We start from the raw sequence: 23625 nt of genomic DNA, 5'->3' as shown, positions 1-23625 counted from the left end.
CTACCTTTTACCATATTCCCAATACATAAATATAAATATAACAATGAATTAATATTAAGTAAGAAAAAAAGGTGAGGACCAAGAATGAGTATGCTAAGTAAAGCAACAGTATAAATTGAAATGCATACATACGGATAGACACATATATTATGTGTATATGGTTGTGTGCATGAACACACACGTATATAATACAGATCCATCAAATCTCCGTGCCTGAGGGATCCTCAGAGACCTTCTACATCTATCTAAGTGGGACCAACAGATGAAACACCCCCCCAACCTACCTCAAATGCAATGTCTCCCAAAGTGGAGCTTCCATTTGGACGACTATCAGCTCCCAAAACACTGTTCATACTTCCTTAGCCCTGACTGTTAGCAAGTTCTTTCTAGCTTAGAGACAAAATCTGTTTCTCTAAAATTTCTACTAGTGCTCCTAAAACTACCTCTGGGGCCATGCAGAATAGCTTCTTTAAAAAAATCTTCATAAGGTATTCTGATGGAAGTGGAAATCTTCAACATAAAGATCTAACTCACTTCCAGTTGATCAATGATGGACAGAAACAACTATACTCAGAGAAGGAACACTGGGAAGTGAATGTAAATTGTTAGCACTACTGCCTATCTACCCGGGTTACTTATACCTTCGGAAGCTAATACTTAACGTGCAACAAGAAAATGGTATTTACACACATGTATTGTATCTAGGTTATATTGTAACACATGTAAAATGTATGGGATTGCCTGTCATGGGGGGAGGGAGTGGAGAGAGGGGGGGATAATTTGGAAAAATGAATACAAGGGATAATATTATTTTTTAAAATTACTCATGCATATATACTGTGCGGAAAAAAATTCTAAATAAAAGAAAAAAGAAAAAAAATCTTCATAAAAATCTTCTTCCACATAACAGCCCCTCTAATATTTGAAGTTCCAGGCCACACACAGCCCCACACACACACACTTCATTCAGCCCCCTCCCTTTTCTTCTCCAGATGAAACATTCCCAAATCCTTCAGTGGAACCCTATATGTCATGAACTTAAACCCCTTCGCCATCCAAGTGTTCCCTCCAGCTCATCAACGTCCTTCATAGGATGAAGAATTATACTGAATTCATTTTAGAATTATATGAATTCATATAATGGGAAGCCTGGCTCTCCAAATGGATTACAGACAATGAAGTTCTCATCCCCCCTCACTTTGGACCCTGCTTCTCTTAATGTTGAATAGTTACAATGTGAGACGATCACTCATTTTGCAAACAGAACTTCCAAGAATTTCTAAATGATTCTTTCTTAAAGATAACAAAAGACAAAGAGGTTTTCAATCTTTTTAAGAGGCAAAGCAAAGCACTTCTCAGAAAATACAATGAAGAGTTAAACTTGATTTTTAAAAGCCTTTGCTTTCAATTTTGAACATATAATGCAGTTGACATCTGCCTTTGGGGAAAAAAAATAAAGAAATGAGGGGAAATTTACATCTGTTGGTAGAAAAAAAAGTGTTCAGAGAGAAATGTTTTGAAGAGCAGAAGAGAAAATGGAGGGCAAAACATTGTTTGCATGGAATACTGGCGACACCTGGTGGCTGGTATATTGTATTGACTTGTTTCCCTCAAAATAATGGAGCATAAAAGTTGGGTGTCTATGACTTGCTTACAGAAAGCTCACCAGGTTTTGCCTGAATTTTTAAATCCACTTCGACAAATGCTTTAATACAGCATTGACAGTGCCCAAAAAGGGAGTAAGAGTAGGAATACATGTGCAAGACATGACTGAAATAAGTTTAGAAACTCCTGAAAATGATGTTAGTAAAAATGGCATCATCTGTCAAATGGAACATTCCCATAGTGCTTTAAGGTTTACCAAAACCAACTTTCTTTCAATGGAGCTTCACGCCACCCAGGGAGGTAAGTTCCCATTTTACAAATAAGTGAAAGGGTTCCAGGAAATTAAGTGATATTTTTCCCTTCCCCCCACTCTTTATGATCACACCATAAGCATGACAGGCTGACGAAAGTGGAGGCCACATCTTCCAGGCCCCATGCCCAGTTTCTCTGACAATGGTGCTAATGCTTAAATAACAACGGTTAAAGGGTCATGATAACAAAAATACTTTGTAAATTCAAAAATTATTTCTACAAAGGTGAGTAGGTATTTAATTTTTAAATGGATACAATCTCCCAGTCACTAAAACTTCAATTAAAAATTAGTATTTGCCACAAAACAACTCTGATTCTTGTCCTTCCACTCAAAGGAAAGTGAGAGTGTCCTCTAAAACAAACAGGCAATGCTTCATCTCCCTACCATGCTGGAGTGAAGATTGGGCTCTTCAGACAGACAGCCATTTGTGGAAAATGCGTCCCATTTTAGGAGCTGCTGTAGAATCACTGTTTGGGTTGTTGGCTTCTACTTATTTTTTTTTTGCCTGAGAAATCTCAGTTAAATCCAAACTGTGGCCACTATTCACACACTACCTCCGTGAAAGTCCTTCTCTGATGCCTGCATCATTGCGTGGAGGTGACCCAAGCTCTTGAAGACCATGCCAGAAGAAGGCCAGCTCGAACAGATGCCCCCTCCCCAAGCTTTGACTCCACGGCCAGCTAGGGGCTGACAGACATTAGTAGGCCAGCTATACAGGAACAACATTCGGGGCTCAAAAAAACTCAGGTTCAGCTCTCGGCCACCATGATACTTTTTGCCTTTGAGACAAAGGACATGTCACTGGGCCCATCTGAATTGCAGTTTGTCCCCTGGGAAAATGGGAATAACAACACTTTCTAGATATGTGTCCTTCTGTATGTAAAGTGCTTTGCTGGCCCTATGGTACTACATATGGTGTCAGCTATTCTGACAACGTCCATGTATTATCTCTACGCGGTCCATTCCAACATTCTACAGACATCTCAAAGTCAACATCTCCAAAATGGAACCACTATCTTCCCTCCCCTCTCGAAGCCATTGTACCCTTTTTCTTACTATCCCATGTCTGTCAGGGACACTACTATTCTTCCAGTCATAGTATTCCTGAGAAATCATCAGTCACTAAGTCTGGTTAATTCATTTGTTGTTCAGTCATGTCTGATTCTTCATGACGCCATGGACCACAGCACAACAGGCTCTTTTATCCTCCACTTCTCTCCCAGTCTCTCCAGTTTATGTTTATTGTTTTTCTCCTTCACATTATAATTGCATAACCACCAGGCAAGATCAAGACCTTCTTACTTCTCAACTGGACTGCTGCGAGAGCCTTGCCCTTGATGTCCCTACTTCCAGGTCTCTCTGTTCTCCAATACATTCTCTCCACAGCAGCCCAATTAATTTCCCCAGAGCTCTGACTTGACTCTATCACTTGCCCTACTAGAAAGTTTCAATAACTCTAGGAAAAAATACAAACTCATCCATTTGGCACTTCACAATCCAGATCTAATCTATCTTTCTCCACTGATTACATATTATGGCTTCCTACACACCCTATGTTCCTGCATGGATTCCCCCAGGAGGCATTTCATCTCCTGCTCCCATATCTTTGCAAAGGCTGTCCACTATGTCTAAAATGAGTGCCTTTCTCACACCTTCACCTCTTAGAATCCCTAAGTCCCAGCAAGACTCAGCTAAAGGGTTATGTCTTCCAAGCATCTTTTCCTGAATGCACTTTGTGGAATGACTTTGTTTACATTTTTATATTTCTTACCTAGTTATGTACTGCCCTTTGTACCTCCAAATAAAATATAAGTTCCTTCAGAGTAGGGCCTGTTTCATTCTTGTCTTAGCATCCCACAATTTAGCACGGTGCCTAGAGTGCTCAGTAAATGTTTGCTGAATTACAGTCATTTATATATTATCTGGTAAAATTGAGAACAGCATTTATAACGATGTCCCTTTTCCCTAATTACGCTCTACCTTTCAACGTCAAAAGACCCGAAACTCAGGCTAACAACAGGTTTGTTTTTCTGTATACATACCATGGCAGTTCTGGATTTGATGAACCAGTCGAATCTAAACTGAGGAGCACTGCGCACACACTGGCGTAATTCTTCATACACATTTTCCCTTTCCAAGCCCATTTTATGGAGCATACAAATCAAGAATCTATCCTCCTCTTCAGTGTAGTTTTTCCCTTTGCTGTTTCCATACTGAATGCGCAGCTGATGGAATGGTGCCTTATATCTTGCGATCTGAAAACAAGACAAACACCCACAGTGTTTATTTGGGTACAAAAGGGCAAATGAAGTTTAACCACTACCTCATTAGATGATTCCAAAAGGAAAAATATTACTTTGGCATCCAGAGCTTTCTTGATACTGATCCGACGCTGAATTCTAGCTTCTCCTCGTTCAATCTGAGCCATGATTTTATCAATATCTTGTAGCTCATTACAACGATCCCAAAACACAGCTGAAAGACAGAAATATTTACTTTTTTGAATAACAACTCAGCACCCGTGCCAAATGCACCTAAGAAGTGGACAAATTGGATTTGATGGCATTAACCAGACTAGAAAGGAGAGGGCATTTAATGGGGTAAAAAGAATATGTGTTTTACTTACGTGACTGGTAAGTATAATGCATTATACCCAGGATGTGAGACTTACCTGGAGAACTTCTCAACAGTTGTTTTTCCCTTTCACAAGAGACAATCAGGTTAGATCAAAGGTTCTTAACCTGGGGCTTGAGACCTGATGCTAGGATGTCATAAGTGAATGTGGACAAGCAAAATTATTATTTATTATAAGTAAATGTTTGTTTGATGTCCACAATTTTACATACCGATATACCTGGGGCCAAATAAAAATTTGTGTCATGCTTGATCTGTTTCACAAATTCATACCTAATTTTTCCTTCTGTCCAGGTGGTCTGTAGTAAATCCCTGAAACATGACTTCCATATGAGTTCTTAATTTAACAATGCTACTCTACCATATCTGGCATTTATTCTGTTCCTTCTAAATAAGATAAGTATTGTTCAAATTCTCACTGAGATTTACTTCTTGGCATTAGAATTATCCTACTGACGACCCATCCCTTATGCATTTGTATATAACATCTGAGGTCCCAGGTTCTACCACTGACTGTATCACAAACCAGAAAATATTGAAAAAAATATTTAAAAAAAGAAAATATCGAAACCTCAGACCCCCTTTAGTCCAGATCTATCCCCTCAGAGTAAACGAAAACGAGACTAACTTCCAAGGATTAAAGTTTGGGGCAGAATTGGTTGCATTTCTTGCTTTCAATATTGAGCAGGTAATATATTTTTAGGCAGCTATATTAACTGATTTCTGCTGTACTCCTGATGAGCCCAAGATTCTCCCTGAAATAAAGGCCCATCTTTAACCTCAGTATTATTCCAGTGATACTACATGACATCAAGCTACAGAATATCATGGTCTCTAAATAAATTACTTTACAAGTTACTCAAAGAGCAACGCAGACTCATCGTGGGCATGCAACAAGTTAGCAAAAAAGAACTGTGCACCAGAAAAGGAGATGGGTAAATCAAGTAACAAGAGTAAACTAGTGTTCCACCCGTCCATATTCAGATAATATTAAAAGATCTAGGGAAATACCCTCAGGGAACTGGACAGATTCCCTTTGAAAGGTTCTCAAGAGAACTTGGAGGAGAGGGTGCCAATGGATTGCAATGTGTACTGTTGGAGGGAAGCCTGCACTTCTGAGATCACAGATGCGCTAAAAATAAAAGTATCAGCCAAAATATTCTAAATCAGCTTCATATATAGAAATTACCGTCCTCCAGAGGGAAATAGTTTAATATTCTACATTCGTATAAGTTTCACACCTTTAAGTTCAAATGATCTTTACATAAGCCAAAATCCTATTTAAGATTAAAAAAAAATTTTTAAATGAATAAAGCTTAACTGAGACATGGTTTCAAATGATGTACAAACCTGAATATTCAATGACCTCCTCGGGTGTTTTTCCCTCCACTTCTTGGGCAACACGATCTACATCATCACGCCCATACTTTTCATTAGCTTTAATAAACTGGTTAAAATCTCGTTTGTTCCAGTTTCCAAATCCCTGTAAGCCAAAAGAAAAACATCATTAGTAACAGTAAACCAATACCAGACTTGGTGTTCTTTGCACATTACTATTAATGATGAGGAAGACTGCTGAAAACATCTTCTATTATATGCTTTTAAATTTAAGAAATAGGATAGTGTTTTATTCCACATTCAAGACCTTAGAGTTATTGTGAAAATAATTCTTTTCTAAATTTTACAAATCCAGCATCGTTACTGATCAATAAGTTCTGCACAGTAATAGACAAAGTATTAACTACATGGGCAGCTAGATGGCTGAGTAAACAGAGCACTAAGGTTGGAATCAGGAAAACCCAAGTTCAAATTCAGCCTCAGAAGTAAGCTTTGTAATCCTGGGTAAGACACTTAACCTTGTTTAATCTCAGCTTCTCATCTTCAAAATAAGCTGAAGAAAGAGCAAAACCACTGTATTCTTTGAAAAAAAGAAAGAAAGAAAAGAAAAGAAAAGAAAAGAAGATGAAAGGAAAGGGAAAGGGAAAAGGAAAGGGAAAGGAAAAGGAAAGGAAAGGATAGGAAAAGAAAAGAAAAGAAAAGAAAAGAAAAGAAAAGAAAAGAAAAGAAAAGAAAAGAAAAGAAAAGAAAAGAAAAGAAAAGAAAAGAAAAAAGAAGAGAAGAGAAAAGAAGAGAAAAGAAAAGAAAAGAAAAATAAAAGAAAATCCCCAAATGGGATCATATAAAGTTGAACAAAACTGAAAATAACTAAAAAACAACCAAAAAATAGCAATACCAATGTTAATATTGTTTGAGTTTTCAAGAAAAAAAAATAGCAAATGCATAATCAGTACAGTACAGGCTGTACAGTTACAGACCTAGCTTTGAACCCGACCTTAGGCATTTACTACGTGTGTAAGAGAGGGCAAATGAATTAACCTCTGGAAGGCTCTTGGCTCATCTGTAAAATAGGCAGATTATTAGCACCTCCCACACAGGGTTGTTGGGAGGATCAAATGATATAATGGATATAAAGAGGTTTGCTGACCTTAAGGAGTTATAGAAATATGAGCTATTAGGAAACTAGGATCTTCATACTGCTACACTCATGCAAATTATAGAGGCACTTGGCAAGAATACGGGGTGTTAAGTTTTCATACAGATGCACCTTCCATTACAGATTTCTGGGGGGGGCTTTTGTCTATAAAAAATAACTACTCATTAAGTAAATCATTTTTTAAACAATTAAAATGCTGGGAAAATATTCTCACCTCAGACTGAAAACAACAGCAATGCAGGGAGAGATAATAAAAGATCTTTTAAGTAACAGCAAAGTAAAAGCAACCACTGCTTATGGCAGATCGTTAAGTGCAATAATCCCTTTCTTTGCCCTTTAATGACAGGAAAAAGTGAGGGAAGAGATGCTAATCCAGAAGAGAAATACTGAAAGAGGGTTTATATCTAGATAAGAAACAAGTAACATGGAACTAGTCCCCTCAATGCTCCAAGTCCAGTCCATATTTTCTGCCTGTTCCATCTAGAGCAGAAATGCTTAAGTATGCAGCAGAGGAAAGGAAGAATATGGCCAAATGTCTTAGGGAAGCAGTAAACAAAAACTTGGAAGCATGAAGGCTAGTAACAGGCCTGGATTTCCCAGAAACCCCTACACTTGCTATGTAGCAGGGCTCACATCCAATCAACAACAAGCACTGATTAAAGCTCCTACTGTGCACCAAGCATTGCACTAGAAATACAAAAACAAAAAATAACACATCCCTGCACTCCAGAAGTTTGCAAAAATATTTTTAATCCACAAACTGCTTTATTTTATATTTTGAATCTCAAGATAAAAGCTTTTTTTCCTCATTAGAACCCAGCAATGCTGAATAGCAGCAATTTTTCTAAACTGATCAATCGAGCTTGTTGACATGTTAGAAAATTTTCCCATTCAAATGTTAAGTCCAAGAACTACCTGGAAAATACAGAACAGAATTAACCCCCAAATCTTTGGCACTATCCACGTATTATTCCAAACCACTGTACCTATATCAACTGTGCTCACAAGGATCCTCAAAAATGGAAGCTGTGTAAATATCATACTCTCTCCATAATTTCTCCATTAAAAGATGCTACAATATAAACTTGTTTTAACTACTCAGTGCTGACAAAGAACACTTTAGCTATTAATTAACATGTCTTAGAAATCACCAGAGGGGAAACTTGACATATCCACTCATCCAGGGGAGTCTGGGTAAATGTTTAACAACTGGCTCTCTAAAAAGAAACATATGCCCCAGGACATATTTTCAATTTTAATGTGTTATTAACATTCTTTTCATCACATTCTAGAATAAATAATCAACAAAACAATAAATTAAGCCCTGACTTTTTTCCAAGGTGTAGATAAATGCTTGCTCACACACAAAATCTGACAAGCAGCTCACCAACTAATCAGAGCTGGCTGTAGTACATTCCTGTACTCACCCTCCTTCCTCCAAAAATAATCTAATTGTTAAAAATACATCATGGACTGCAAAACAGCTCAAGTAAGCTAGAAAAGATTTAAGATGATCTTAAAAAGATAGTGCTTCCACTCTGCCCACCTTCCAATTCCTCCCTTTTCTTTAAAAAAAAAAAAAAAAGAAAAAAAAAAAGTAGTTCTCTTTTTGGGTAATAAATTCAACTACTGACAATGTTAGGGAGACCTCTTAGCCTCTGTATTACTACTTAAGCTTACTCCATTCAAATGCATTCAGCAATCTTCATTCATAATATAGCAACTGGGCAAGCCCAGTAGAATTTTTAAGAGCATAACAGCATAGCTTCCTTTTTCTGTGTTCAGGGAGAAAAAAAATGAAAATAAGATATAAATATGGCAATGTTTTGATTCACTTCTGTGAATGTTCCCAATGTGCTGTAAACTGTGACTGTACTTTCAGATTAGACTTTAGCACCTGTGGGCACTCAATTTGAAGAACTACGAATGTAATTTTTTAAAATTCACTTTAAAACACATTAGCAATGTACAGTGTAATGTACAGTAAATTAAAAACCTATTTTCAGGCATAGTCTACCTTCTAATAACAAGCGAATTTAACTATCACCAAGCCTTATACATAAGTAGGTATTCAAAAATTGATTGAATAAATGGATGAATCTTGAAGAAGTGGGAACAGATCGTAGAGAAATCTAAAAGGGGTTAGGAGTGAGAAAAGTGGAAGAAAACCACCTAATCTTGAGAATTAAAAATCTTTAAAACAGAAGAATAAATTAGTTTAAAGTAAGGACTAAGAAGATTCCAAATGGTGAGGGCGTAGCCCCCTTTAAGATTCCTTTCCTGATCTCCAACTTCCTTTGGGACTGACCTTTGATTTACAAGATCTGGTCAAAACCACCCTTTTGTATTCCAAGGGGAGAGATCAGGATCTGAGCCAGTTTGGGCTGTACCCAGCCCCCATTCTAATGATCTGCTCAGGTAGTCCAACCCCCACCTGGCAGGTTCTGGCCCTTGAGGAATCAACCTGGGCTCCACTCTAGGCCCCTTCAAGCAAATAAAAGAGCCAAGCTGGAATCATCTCTTGGCAGAGTTGAAACATGCAAGTACCATACTTTGCATCACAGACTCTCTGTCCTCTGCTTTTGGTGTATTTCTTCCTCTATCTAATACCTTTTACTAACCAAACTTTAACCTTACTTCCAAACCCTACAATAAACCTCTTTTTATCAATCTAGGTTTTAAGGCCTGTAAATACATTTACAGGGGACTCTCGCTGCCACTAGACCTCATTTAATCCTAATTTTATTTAGGTATCCCTTAGCTAGACCTCAACATTTGATTATACCTCATCACCAAGGGAAGTCATATCTGAGCTGGGAAAGAGAAGCATTAAACAAAAGGGAGAGACCAAATAATAAAAGTAAACTTTGGGTTCAAGAAAACTAAAGGGGGAGACTAAATGCTGACATAAAAGAAGAGGCACATCGTGTATATATACATATATACACATATAAACAATTCATACATAACTATGTAAATTTATACAAAATGCATAAAAAATAAGGGAAGAAAAATTAAACTTAATAATTATAAACATAAATGTGAATGGATTAAATTTCCCCCAAAAAAGACAATAGAGAAAATGATATAAAACAAAACCTAAACCTAAATCTAAGAAGACTTTACTCCCTATCAAAAAAAAAAAAAAAAAGGCATTTTAAAAATATAGACACATACATAGTGAAAATGAAGGGATAGAAGAAAATCTATTCTGCTTTAGGCGACTATAAAAAGCTAGAGTTGCAATCGTGATCTCAGATAAGGAAACAATAAAAATTGAAAAAGTCAAGGGAGACAAACAAGAAACTGCATTATGCTTAAGGGCACTCAGAGACAATGGAAATAGCAATAGCAAATGTCTATGTACCAAGTCACAAAGCAGCTAAGTTTTTAAAAGCACAAACAAATGTAAAAAGGCAGTTATAACAAATGCCTCCTTTTAATAGACTTCATAGCCCCAAAAATGAATAAAAATAAAGAAAATGTAAGCAAAAGACCTAAAAAAAATGAAATAATGATAAAATTGAAGAAGAAATGTGTCAAAAAACAAACCTAAGAAATAAGAACCAGTTTTGTTAAAGATAGTAATAATGAAACAGAATACCAAAACTGTTGGGAAGATAGTGTAAGTTTTCAGATAAAATTGTTTCTTTCTGAAAACTTTTATTAACAAAATAGACAAAGATAATTAAGCTACAAAATATCAATTAAAAAGTTAGAAAATAAACAAATTAGCAACTCTAAAACAAATACAAAAGAGGAAATATGTAAACTGTAAGAGTAATGCAGAGAAAGTTGAAAATTTTGGAAAAACTAACAAAAATGAATAAATCCTTGACCTGATAAAGAAAATAGAGGGAAAACAAAATGACCCAGAAACTGAAATGTGCAAATTCATATAAGAAATAAAAATTATTAAAAACTAGCACACATAGCTATATTCAAAACTGGTTAGTCAATTGTAATACAGAGATTGGTTGGTTGACTGGGAAGTAGTGCCATTCCCAGGGTTCCTGTTTCTATGACTAGTGGTTGCAATTGGTGTTCATGAGGAAAGTGGGCCTATTTTCCACATGCTATTTTCTCTCAACCATGGCTATGGGCACTAGTCTGAAAGCAGGTCTGATGGCGTGGGGAGCTCAGGGTTCTGGGTTGTCCTCAATCAGGGTCTCAGGACGGAGACTGTCACCAAGGTATCGATGGTGGTGATTTTACTTACCTGACACATGCTGCCTATCTTTTCTAAAGGGCATCCAGCTAGGCTGGACCGCCTGCTCTACAGGCAACACTTAGTTGTAGCAATGAACACAAAGAACACATTCAAAGACAAGCTTAGGTAAAGAACAGACAAATGATTGAAAATAAAAAACAAACAAATTACACCACAATGTGAAAATATAGTAGAAAGAGATGACTATGAATTCAGAGAAACATATTATTTGTTAAGTGCTGGATCAGATCGAAATAAGCTAGAGATGACATATACATGATTATAACAAGGAAACTGAAAAGAGCAATAAAAAGAAATCACTCATAAGTGTAAGAATCATAATGTCCTAAAGAAATAAAGAAATATACATGGCTCCCTCTCTCACAGCCAGGGAGTGGGGATCATCCTGGGGCACAATGATGTTGAGAACATAAGACACCGCTCCACTACTGTATGGTTTTCCTTAATTGTTTTGTTTTGTCACAAAGCATCAAGAGACTTCACAAAAGGAATCAATAAAATGTAATTTTTTAAAAGATGTGCCACCTTATTATTTTAGAAAAATAGGCTAAGTTTAACTTCCCATTATCTGTCACTTATTTTACAACTATGCTATCTGGAACACAGTTACATGGAAGGATTCTGATTTTATTCCCTGCTTCCTAACTATGAACTTATCATTTTTCAGTGATCAATGTTCACCTTCAAAAAAATTCTATTTCCAATTGAAGAAAGGCTAAGGAATAAATAACATTAGAAGTCTCTGTTATTAGATCATTCCAGGAAAAAAGATCAATGAATAGGATGTGTTTTGAAGGGCTAATTACTATTTATCAGCATAAGCAATTTAAATATCAAAAAATAATAACTGTCTATTAGCATAATTAAATGAACCTGAAATCAATAAGAAAATGTAACATTTCTTTTCAAAATGATTATTGTATATATTGGATTACTTGCCATCTAGGGTAGGGGGTGGGAAAGAGGGAGGGAAAAATTTGGAATGCAAGGTTGTTTTGCCAGGGTCAATGTTGAAAAATTACCCATATATATGTTTTCAAAATAGAACACTGTAATAAAAAAAATAAATTTCTTTTTTTAAAAAATAAGAATTGAGGCAGCTAGGTAGTACAGTGGATAACAGTACCAGCCCTGAAATCAGGAGGACCTGAGTTCAAATCTGGTCTCAGACACTTGATCCTGGGCAAGTCACTTACCCAAGTTGCCTCAGCAAAAAAATAAATAAATAAATAAAATAAAATAAAATAAAAAATGGTTTTAAAACATGTTTCAGATTCCACCAGAATCCCTTTATAATTAGCAGGTTGAAGGAGGAGACTGTTTTTTAAAATCTAGAAAGGATTCAGAGGGCCAAACCTCTTGTTTTACAAATTAGGAAACTAAGGCCCAGAGAGCAGGGACTTCTTAAGAGTTCAGAGAACTAGTTAGCATTAGAGCTCTGTACCTAGGGCCATGCTCTCCTGAGAGCATACAGGGCCAAGCTAGGTCAAGGAGGGCCTTAACTGGGATCCAACTGATAGCAGATGATGAGCAGCTGAAAAACCCCAGGCCTGCTGGAAAAGAATATTAGAAATGTGCCTCTGAGCGCTTGTCACCTGTAGAGTCAGGAAAAAGCGTTCTGTCATTTGTACTTTCTTTCCTAAGTGCCTCTAAGTGTGCCTTGGAACTATCTGAGGGAAAGGTTTACAAGTCTATCAGATATAGAAATTTTTACTTGGCTGAGAAGCTTTTCCTTCTCTTCAATCTCCTCAGCAGTGAGAGCTTCAGCTTCATCAATCTTCTTCTGTTCGTCCTGCTGCGCTTGAGCTGAATCGGGGAGTTCAGGATTCCTTGGCGCCTACAAATCAGCACAGCAAAGAGTAATGAGCCAACAGTTAGGAAGCTCACTTTTTATGCTCTAGACACACAGCCAACTTAATGAACGGCATAAAGTCTAAACACACGGAGATAGCCTTTGCCACATTTATTACAAAAGAAGCCATTTTGTCTGTCATGAAACTCTCCCGATGAAAATCGCTTTTTTAAATGCACCACACAGCGATTGTACTAAAAGCCAATTCTAGAATACCTCATTATGCCCCTGGTTGGATTATGCCATGGGATCAATTATGTCTCCTATGTATATAATAACATATAAGGTCTTCTCACACTTTGATGGAGAAATCCAAGAACGTGAAAAGTGGGTATTTATTTTCCCTCGTCCCCCCAATACCAGCATCACACAAGCCATTCTCAGCTAGCCAGCATTTGCCCAGAGGCTCCCAGATCAGCTTCAAAAATTCAAGTCAGAGCCCTACCCCTGTCACCAGAGTCTTTAAGTGAGAAGAATTGGAACCCCAAAGCCTTGCATCTAGTAATTTAGCCACACAAATGCACAGGGTACTCTGCCTGGCCATCAACAGATACAGCCAGCTCCTTTTTTTTTAACCTGAAAACTTAATACAGGAGGGCAGAGAGAAGAGAGGAAAAAATGTTGAGAAGAAGGCAGAGAGGAACAGACAGTAGAAATGGAGTGCTTTCAAAACACTAAATGGAAGAGGGAAGGATTGAGATGAGAGGGCTGGCAGTAGCCAACAGAGAAGCAGACATAGAGATGGCAGGGACCGGAGCTGGCAGGGCCAGGGCAGGAGGAAGACACTGCAAAGTGGCAAACATTGTGATGGTTAAAAAAAAAAAGCCAGAGCCAGAAACGGAGAAAGGAGAGGAATGGACTCCACACTCACAGTAGGGACGATCAACATGTCACCGTGTACACACAGTCTGAAGTGAGATAACAAGACATTAAGCCACTTCTGTGTCTCTATCTATGACAGCCAGGTTTACACCTATATCTAACAAAAGGGAGCCATCATTTAAGATGGCACTCCACGAGATCCAAAAAGATTTCTGTCAGAAAGAAAAAAAAGCTTAAAAACTAAAGGGTGTCCTTAAGGAATACAGAATGCTATTCCCTATGGGAACCAGGTAAGCCCCCTATAATGGGATTTTTTCTAGGCGAATGTCATAGAATATCATATTGCTCACTTTCCGGGTGTGATGCATGTTTGATGGCGACGTGGGGAGTTGGAAAACAAGGCCTTTTTAATTTAACACCCAAGTGACCACTCTCATCTAAGCTTAGCACAGAATCATGAAAACAAAACACTTGACCTTTAAAGGCTAAATGTAATACAGCAGAATGAAAAGAAGCATCTGCCGTGTTAAAAATATATTAGAACTCTACTTTCTCAATTTTTTTGTTTGAAAAAAAAAAAAAGGCAAATCTGTGAGTCCAAGTGTTCGCTTTCATTTAATTTAAATACCACTGTAGAAAAATAATTACTCTCAAATAATTTAATTGAAATATTACTGTAAAATAATATTCTCAAATAATTTAATTGAAATAGTACCGGAAAATAATAATTAGTCTCAAATAATTTAATTGAAGTATTCCTCTAATACACCTGATGCAAATATTTTTGCCTTTGGCTTGAATCAGTTCAGGCCTACATCTCCCACCTTCCCCCACACTACATACTGTCTCTTTCACTGATGCAACAGTCAATCCCTTAGCACTCATCTTTCCTAAACTCATCCTGCCCTTCCTGTTCTTAGGATATGAATTCACACATAGGATGTAAGGCCCGCCCCCTTCCTCCCACAACTTGCACTTACCCTCAAAGTCAGACAAACTTGGATACTGTCTCTCTTCCAGGAAGCTTTCACTTATCTCAACAACCTCACTCTGACCCTCCCTCCCACTCTATTGTCAAACTTTTCCAATTCCCCTAAAACAAAATTTAGCATGGTCTAATTTATCTTAAAAGCTACCTAGGCCTTTATCTTCTGGGATCAGTGGGAGAGAGCTAGAAATCCCTGACAGGCCATGGAGTCAGAGGTCCTCATTCATTTTTGGAGGGAAAAATAGAGGCAGTTAACGAGATTTTGATTTTAAGTTCCTTTAGAACAAAAAGTCTCTTATTCCACTTTCTATTTTCCCCCTCCAAGAGCCCAGAGTTTAGACATGGTAGAATTTAATACAGGTTTGTAAAAAGTAGCACATATAATTCAGAAGATTAACATTTTTACCATGAAGCTTTCTTTCCCTTATCTCAATCACCTCACTGGCCCCCTCAACTCTTTTGTCAAACTTTTCCAATTACCCTAAAACAAAATTTAGCACAGTCTAATTTATCTTAAAAGCTACCTATGTCTATCTTCTGGGATCAGTGGGAGAGAGCTAGAAATCCCTGACAGGCCATGGAGTCAGAGGTCCTCATTCATTTTTGGAGGGAAAAATAAAGGCAGTCAATGAGATTTTTATCTTAAGCTCCTTAAGAACAAAAAGTCTCTTATTCCACTTTCTGTTTTCCCCCTTCAAGAGCCCAGAGTTTAGACATGGTAAAATTTAATACAGATTTGTTCAAAGTAGCACATATAACTCAGAAGATTAAAATTCTTACCTTAAAACAAAGATACTGATATGTGTAGGGGAATTCAGGTTCGAAAAAGCATGCCGGCATATTGTATGAGCTATTGGGACAGGATTGTGCCCAGATTCAAAAACCACCAAAAAGTACCAGCCCCAGCAAAAACATGCAAGCAAAAACAAAAAGAAACAGGAAAAAAGCAGGAGATAGCAGGATACAAAATTCAGGGTGTCCCTATGGGATGGCCCTCTCTCTTCCACAGTTAAGTTCTGCTCCTCGCATATAAAGCTGCTCTATGAAACGCCTTTGGACAAAGAGCTAACTTGCCTATATAGAAAAGAAACAAAGTAAAGAACCTGTAATATCACACATTCAAATTAGTCAGTGATAGAAATATGAGATCATTTGGCAGAGCTAGGCAGAAGAATAAGAAACAATATATAACAAGGTCAGGAGAAGAGATAAAAACAGAAAAAGGCAAGGACAAAAAACACAGACAGAGGCCCACAGTGAGGAAGGCCAACTCATGGTGTAACAGCTGCGGCTGTGATGCCTTGAGAATGGCGAGAGTGGGACACGGAGCATTGGCCCCTGGACCCTCGGCCCTATCCAAGATAACCAGCAAGGGGGCTTGGCAATCCCTCCCTTCCTCAAGCCAACAGGTATGCCCGCCCAATCTCGAAGATGGTTGGAGAGAGGATATACAATATTCGACGTCTGAGCAAAATGTTCAAAGTCCTTTTCTGTAGGGCCAAGAGTTCAAGGACAAGGCTCATCGTGGGAGAGGCAACCCAGCAATTCTAATTTGCACTGCGTTCATCATTTCCCCTTCCCAATACATTACATAAAGTTCTTCCCCAAATTGTACTCCCATAGTATCATTCTTATCAATCAATCAATCAACCAGCATTTATAAAGTGTCTGAGCTAGGCTCTGGACAAAAAAAAAATGGAGGCTGCCCTTGAGCAGCATCAGATCTAGCTGGGAGGGACCATAAGTTCCCTTGTAACCAGGATCATTTGGGAGGCAAAGGTCAGTGATTCTGGGATAGGAAAGGTCAGGAAAAGTGGTCCGAGCTGAACATCAAAGGAATCAAACATTTTTAAAAAAGGAGTTTTAAGAAGTGGAGGTGGAAGAAAGAACAGGAAGACCCATTAAGTTGGGTGAAGAGAAAGGATATATATCATAGCTACAAGGATCGGCTTGAAAAGGGCTTTCAGTGCCAATTTGATCCCAAAGGTAATAGGGAGCCACTGAAGTTTACTTAGCACATGAGGGACATGATCAGACCTGGTCTACAGGTGCAATTATATGGAGGATGGTTTGCAGACTAGAAGCTCTGTGGGTGGAAAAGGCAACATATTAAAAGATGGAAGGGAGGTAAAAGCCACAAGCTTTGCTAAGTAGTGAGTTAGAGATGCTCAGAGAACAACCAATTTTTTAAAAAGTCCAAGCAGTAACTTGTGATATACAAGGTCCTGTACAAACATATCCTAACTAATGCTTTATTTTTCTTCCCCACTCTTCTTTATCTCCCCAGGTTCTTTCCAGACCAGTCTCCACCCAGTCTTCTCCCATCATGCTCAGGCCCTTCCATTTTGAACGAGCTTGCTAATATACTATCGACTACTTTAAGTAGGTGTCCCTTTCCACACTGTATAACCAAATCTTTCACAAGATGATGAAATCACAGGATCTGAGTGGTAGAAAGGGTCCTAGAGGTTTTTTAAAACAACCCTACCATGTTAAGGGTGAAGAAACTGGGGCAGCTAGGTGGCACAGTGGATAGAGCACCAGCCTTGAACTCAGGAGGACCCGAGTTCAAATCAGGTCTCAGACACAGACACTTAACACTTCCTAGCTGTGTGATCCTAGGCAAGTCACTTAACCCCAGCCTCAGGAAAAAAAAAAAGGGTGAAGAAACTGAGGCAGGCTAGGGTTACGTGACTTCTCCACAGTAACACAGCTAGTTAAGTAACGAAGGGCAATTTCCACTGTGCCACCGAGATGCCAAAATTGGAAGGCTGTCTAAACTACCTTGCGAGGACATAGAATATAGTATTTCAAGAAAATATGAGTATCTAAAATAATGAAGGTGTTCATCACTCAAGTTTTTCTTGGGTAATTCCCAAAGAATAGAGGTTTCCCTTACTTAGAAGGGAAAGTTTAAGTCAAACTATCTAACACTAACAGTTTCAAAAGTTTCCAATAAATAATGTAAAATTTCCCTCCCCTTTTTCCCAGCTCTCCCTGGATCAAATCACATAATCTTAACATGCCTCAACTTCCCCATTTTTAAATGGGGTAAAAGAGCATGTGCTTCAAAGGACAGCCATGAGGATAAAATGAGGTAATATCGGTAGAATGCTTTGCAAACCTTAAAGCTCAATATAAATGCTAGCTATTATTATTCTAATCATCCTAATAGGAAAGAATCAAGCAAAATAAACCATTTACCCTTATTTAATCAAAGATCCCACTTGACTTAATGAAACTGAAGTATATATAGAACAATGAATATTTAATACAACGGGTTCCAGAACCTGCAACAAAAAGCATCATCTGTTCTGAAACTAATAACTTCATTTAAAACTCAACCATATATGTCTCCTACTGATCTGCAGAGAGCCTCAACACTGCAACTTGCAAGTCTGATTTAGTGCTGAGGCTTTCAGCAAGCTCCAAAAATCTCTCCCTCAATATTGAAAGCCAGCAGACCATTCTCTGATTTTACTTCCTCCATTTCTTGTCAGCATTTAGCTTTTGGAGGTAAGCAAGTTACCACCGGACCCCTTCAATAATAGTGCCAGGGTACTTTGAAGGAACTGCGGATGTTTTTTGGAGAGTATGTTGTCATTTGCACCCAGAAAACATACAACCGCAATCTCCAAAAAGGAAATTTTAAAAAGAAACAGAACACAATTTGGATTTCAAGGCAGCAAACTGCGCAGCATTTGATAAGGAGCTATGGGGTGGGGAGAGGCAGGGAGCCTTTTTTTGTCTTTAGCCCTACACTGGTGTTGTAGGCAGTAGTTCATAGATATACGGGAGGGCTGGATTACATATGATGGCACGTCAAAGGAAAACAGTAACTGAAAAGGTGCCTTTTAGTCGGGCCTCTGCAAAATTGATTGCCCACAATGCCACGTCCCCCAAATTCACAAACATTATAGAACTGCCTCCCTGGGGAGTAAATATTGATATTCATTCCAGTGGGGCAGCTAGGTGGCACAGTGGATAGAGCACCAGCCTTGAATTCAGGAGGACCCGAGTTCAAATCTGGTCTCAGACACTTAACACTTCCTAGCTGTGTGACCCTGGGCAAGTCACTTAACCCCAGCCTCAGGGGGAAAAAAAAAAGATATTCATTCCAAAAGAATTTTGATTGAGAACAAAGGGACAATTTCCTCACTTCTAGAGAAGAACCTATTCAAACCCATTCAATATCTCAACCCATCTCTATTTCCCTGAAGATATTTAAGTGAGTTTCCAATAGAAATATAAACTGAGACATTTCAGGAGCTGAATTCTCCTCTCCCAGCAGATGGATTTGGGCAATTCCAGTAACTAGTGCTAGAAGACGGAGTAGCTTCTGAAGGTCCCTGGTCAATGCACAATGTAGCTCTTTAGAAGCACTGGTTTACATTCTATTATTAACTAAGAGGCAGCATCAGCAGTCAGGATGACACCCTCTGATACACACACTGGCTGGGTGACCCTGGGCAGGTCATGTAAGTTCTCATTGCCTCAGGCACCCAAATTATAAATCATGGCCTAAATGGGTCCTGGGAAGGCTCCCACAATGAAAAAAAAAAATCACAGATCTGGACCAAAATAAAATCACCTTACTATATCATTTTTAAATTGAAAAAAAAAAAAAACAACAGCCAAAATGAGCTGACTTTTATCATTGAGGGCGTGAACTAATCCCTGGGGAGTACATTAACTATGTATCCTCTTAACTGGCTCATATCAACAGAATGGAAAAGAAACAAGTATTTCCGCAAGTGCTTAGCATTTTACTCTCCTAGCCATTTATTCGAATAATAGCTTGCATTTAGGTTTAACCTTTTAAGGTTTAAAAAGCACTTTCCTTACAACAACCCTGTGAGGTAGTTAGCATGTATCATCATCCCCATTTTACAGATGGAAAAATAAAGAGTCTGGAAGGTTGTATGTATTCAAGACCACATGATCAGCAAATACCTGAGGCAGGACATGTACTTGGGTCTCCTAAGTCTAGCGCTCTTTCTGTGACACTAGACCGCCTCTCATCTAGGGATAGTGGATATGATTATTATCATCTTGCTAATAACATTATTTCCCAAACAGTGGCCAATGAGAATTACGTCAAGATCTATACCTCTGAGCAGTTAAATTTGGGCCATCAGTAAGGACTTTTTAAGTTCTCTGAGCATTCTGCTGGTTATTAAAGAAAATATAAATCTAAATGTGACATTATTGGGCATTTGTGATTAAAGTTCAATAACACACACCTCCATATTTACAGAGAGTAACTCCTCCTCAATCATCTAAACTATAAAAATGATCCAGGACATCACAGACACTTCATATAGGCTAAATGACTGATTGATCCACCTTGAGAAAAATCCAGAGTCATTTTCTTCCCCGATCACCAATAAATTGGGAGGAGGAGAGGGTATGCTTTGTTTTGGAATGTTTATACCTAGCCCTTAATTAATCAAGGTTAGCCTTTAATTAATCAAGTTAGTGAAAGAACACAAAAAAAGAAAAAAAATTCTTCATCTTAAGATGTAAGCATTCACATAAAAGGCAAGGCTTTTGTGGGACTCACCCGAGTGAAAAATTTCTGCCCGAAGAAATGGTTTCTCAATGCCCAGTGGAAGCGTTTCTGGCGAGGGTCACTACCCAGGAACCCTCGACCCAAACTGGCGATGAGTGAGATCTTCCGATCAAATCCGCCCCCCACCTCAAGACTGGTAGAAAAGGAGCCCCTCTCAATCCCCGGTGTCTATGCTGCCCTCAGACAACAAGAGACTTTTCCACACTCTCTGGGTGGTTGCGATTCAAGCCAGGAGAACCTCAATTTCACTATTTAGTTTTTCTTTTCTAAACAGAGACAGTCCTCGACTTACATAGATTGTGTTTGGAATGCAGAATGTATTTTCCCACTGAAACTATGTGATAAATGGGGCTTAGGTTCCCAGCCCAGGCCAACAAACCCAGCCTATTTCAACCATGACTACAGAACTGAACCACTGTTTATAACCTCGTTTCTATGGGGAAATGCATTCTAAGTTCCGAGTTGGGATGCCAAGCGCACATCTCTCTCTAATGTGACCCCAGCAGTGGGAATTCCCTCAGCTCCAAGCTGCTGGTGAAACAGGGGAACTCATTAGAGCAGAAAAGAAAGCCAAAGCTTCTTAGGACTGTAGAAGAGGGTACAAAGCAGGGAGGGGGGGGGCGAATAGTGGCAGAAAGCCCCGCTCTCCCCTCTTCTCTCTTGCCAATTAACTTTTCAGGCAGAGAAGGAAAGGAGAGAGCAGCAGCAGGAGCCTCCAATATTCAACTCCCCCTACCCCCTCCACTTCCCACTCTCGTCCCGCTTTCCATTCTTCCTCAACACCAACTCCCTGGGCAACGGCAGACACCATCCCACGTCCAAGCAATTGAGGAAAGGGAAGGGAAGAAGCCAGAGAATGGGGGAGAAAAGCCCCCCAAAGCAATTCGTAGGATGCCAGGCTGGGATAGCAATCAGGTGCAGCTAAGTTGAAACAGGAAGCTGATTAAGGTAAATCTAGGACTGTACCCAAAATTCAGTGGGTCCCACTGTTAGCACTATTAAGGTTCATCAAAGAGCCAAATTGCACTCTCTAGGAGCCTGGGGTGCCATGTCACTGGCTACACAGCATTCCCTAACTGCTTCACGGCGGTTCCTTGGCCCACCCTGCGTATCTCAGCCCTGATTTGTTAGGTCACAGTTGCCATGCTCACAGCCCTTGCGTGTCTTTGGGCTGCAGAAGGCCATGTGATCTGACGTCAAGCTGAAATAGGTCCGCCCTACTTTGGGATTTAAGAGTGAGCTTCGTGAGTCAAATGCTAGATCTTTTCAAGTCTTCCTTATGATTAGCATAATAAGTATTAGTTTTTAAAATGTGAATATTATTCCTTCAAACTTTACTTATCAGCATAATAAGTATTAGATTTTAAAGTGTGAATATTATTCCTTCAAACTTTACCTATCAGCATAATAAGTATGAGATTTTAAAAGGTGAATATTATTCTTTCAAACTTGACCTCCTTCAATCTCTAAGCACATTTGTTACAAAGGTTTTGTTTTTCTTTTTCTTGGGTTCAATAGGAAGGAGAGGAGTAGAAGGAAGAAAAGATTTATTTGCCTTTATTAAGAAAAAAAAATGCAATTTAAAAAAACCTTACTTCTCACGGGCCAGTCTGTGAAAATAAAGAAACATAACGATCTGCTTATTAAGCTAATGATTTCTCTCTGGTCCAGTTTTTAAGAAAAACAGGGCTTCCGTGTTCAGGCCCAGCTGGGATTGGGCTGCTTCTACAATCCCAAAATATCCCTCCCCTACACTTACCACCTCACTATCATCCTTTTCTTAAAAGCTCCTTGTATGCTCGTTCTCTCAGAGGTTTCCAAAGGGGAGGTACTGCCTTTCTGCCCACTAATTTAAAAACTGAAAATCTGTCTTTACAAATCCTGCTGGTTTCAAGAGATTTATATTACTAACTATTTCTTCCACTGGTCTCTAATTAGTTTCCTGTTCCTGGACGGATAAGAAATTTTCTGAAACATAAGTAAGGACATAGATACACTTGAATCATCTTAGTTGGCAACTTCTTTTTCAATATTTCACCACACTGTAGCCTCCACTAAAAGTCCTTCCTACACCTTTGTATCTTAACTCAAAACTGGCAACATGGAGCATTTCTGGGCACTTGGCAACTATCAAAACGCTTGCCTCCTTTGAGTCACTCTACAAAGAAAAGTTACAAATATACACAGAGTTGAGGATTTGAACAAATGCACAAAAGTTCTATTATCTTAATTTCTACAATGGCTACAGACATGGTTTTTTAAATACCTCCCCTTCATATATTAGTTTATTTCTCAACTTCTTACTCAACACAATTCATTTGACTTACTCTGACTTAATGGCCATTTAGCTCACCTCAAAAATGGCCACTTTCTCTACTCTGTTATATCCCATGACATCCTACTATAGGCTAATTGTCTGAAAATCACAAATTCATTGTTTTTCCCACTGAAGGGACCCTAATAGTAAACAGATAGCCCCCTAAGAACTATCCACAAACATAAACACAGAAACTGCATATAGGCTTCGGCCCAAAGCATAGCCTTCCTTTTAATGACACGCATAAATCCCTCCATGAAGCTTTGAGTATCTGTCATGACAAAACTCTACGTGGATATCATGTGCAAATACTGCACAATAATTCCTCTTGTTAAGTAACTAAACCGTGGATTCAGGAGAATTTTGTGACCACTTAAATCTCCTTTTCATTTTACAGATATGGACTGCCCTTGATTCAGTGACCAAAATTTGACATTGCAATAGAATCCAGGGCATACAAGGGTGATAGAGAGGGACAAACTACCTTATAGCCTATGGTCTTCCGATAATAAAGGATTTCTTTTTCCAGAAGTCCAAATACTTGAGATGGAAAGAATTGAAAATCTTGGATGTTGGGTTGTTTTGGTGGTCGGGGAGCCTGTAGAAGGAGAACAAATGCATTCGTGTGAAAAAAAAAATGATACTTCACTTATTTTGCTTTAAAAAAAAAAGAAGGAAAAAAAGAAAATTATTACGTATGAATGACTACATTCTAACACTTGTGCTGGAAGACAGGATTCCATTCCCCCCCCCCTCAAAGGTGTGTCAGAGCAGGCATTTTGGAGCCCAGTTGCTGT

The 23625-nt window shown here is 38.6% G+C and overlaps 1 protein-coding gene across 3 annotated transcripts in view; it reads right to left on the bottom strand.

The window, feature by feature from the left end:
* The window catches only part of SMARCA1 (SNF2 related chromatin remodeling ATPase 1), a 118575-nt gene that overhangs the window by 15278 nt on the left and 79672 nt on the right, over positions 1-23625 (bottom strand). For all 3 annotated transcript variants that reach the window (XM_074277582.1, XM_074277581.1, XM_074277583.1), the window contains 5 exons: positions 23313-23426; positions 12992-13114; positions 5903-6035; positions 4275-4393; positions 3961-4173 (listed from right to left, as the gene is read on the bottom strand). In XM_074277582.1, coding sequence (XP_074133683.1) covers positions 3961-4173; positions 4275-4393; positions 5903-6035; positions 12992-13114; positions 23313-23426 — 702 coding nt within the window. The remainder of the gene's footprint in view (positions 1-3960; positions 4174-4274; positions 4394-5902; positions 6036-12991; positions 13115-23312; positions 23427-23625) is intronic.

The sequence above is a fragment of the Sminthopsis crassicaudata genome, chromosome X (assembly GCF_048593235.1).
Source record: "Sminthopsis crassicaudata isolate SCR6 chromosome X, ASM4859323v1, whole genome shotgun sequence".
Classification (NCBI taxonomy): Eukaryota; Metazoa; Chordata; class Mammalia; order Dasyuromorphia; family Dasyuridae; genus Sminthopsis; species Sminthopsis crassicaudata.
The sequence above is the reverse complement of the archived record's forward strand: the minus strand, read 5'-3'. Positions and strand labels throughout refer to the sequence as shown.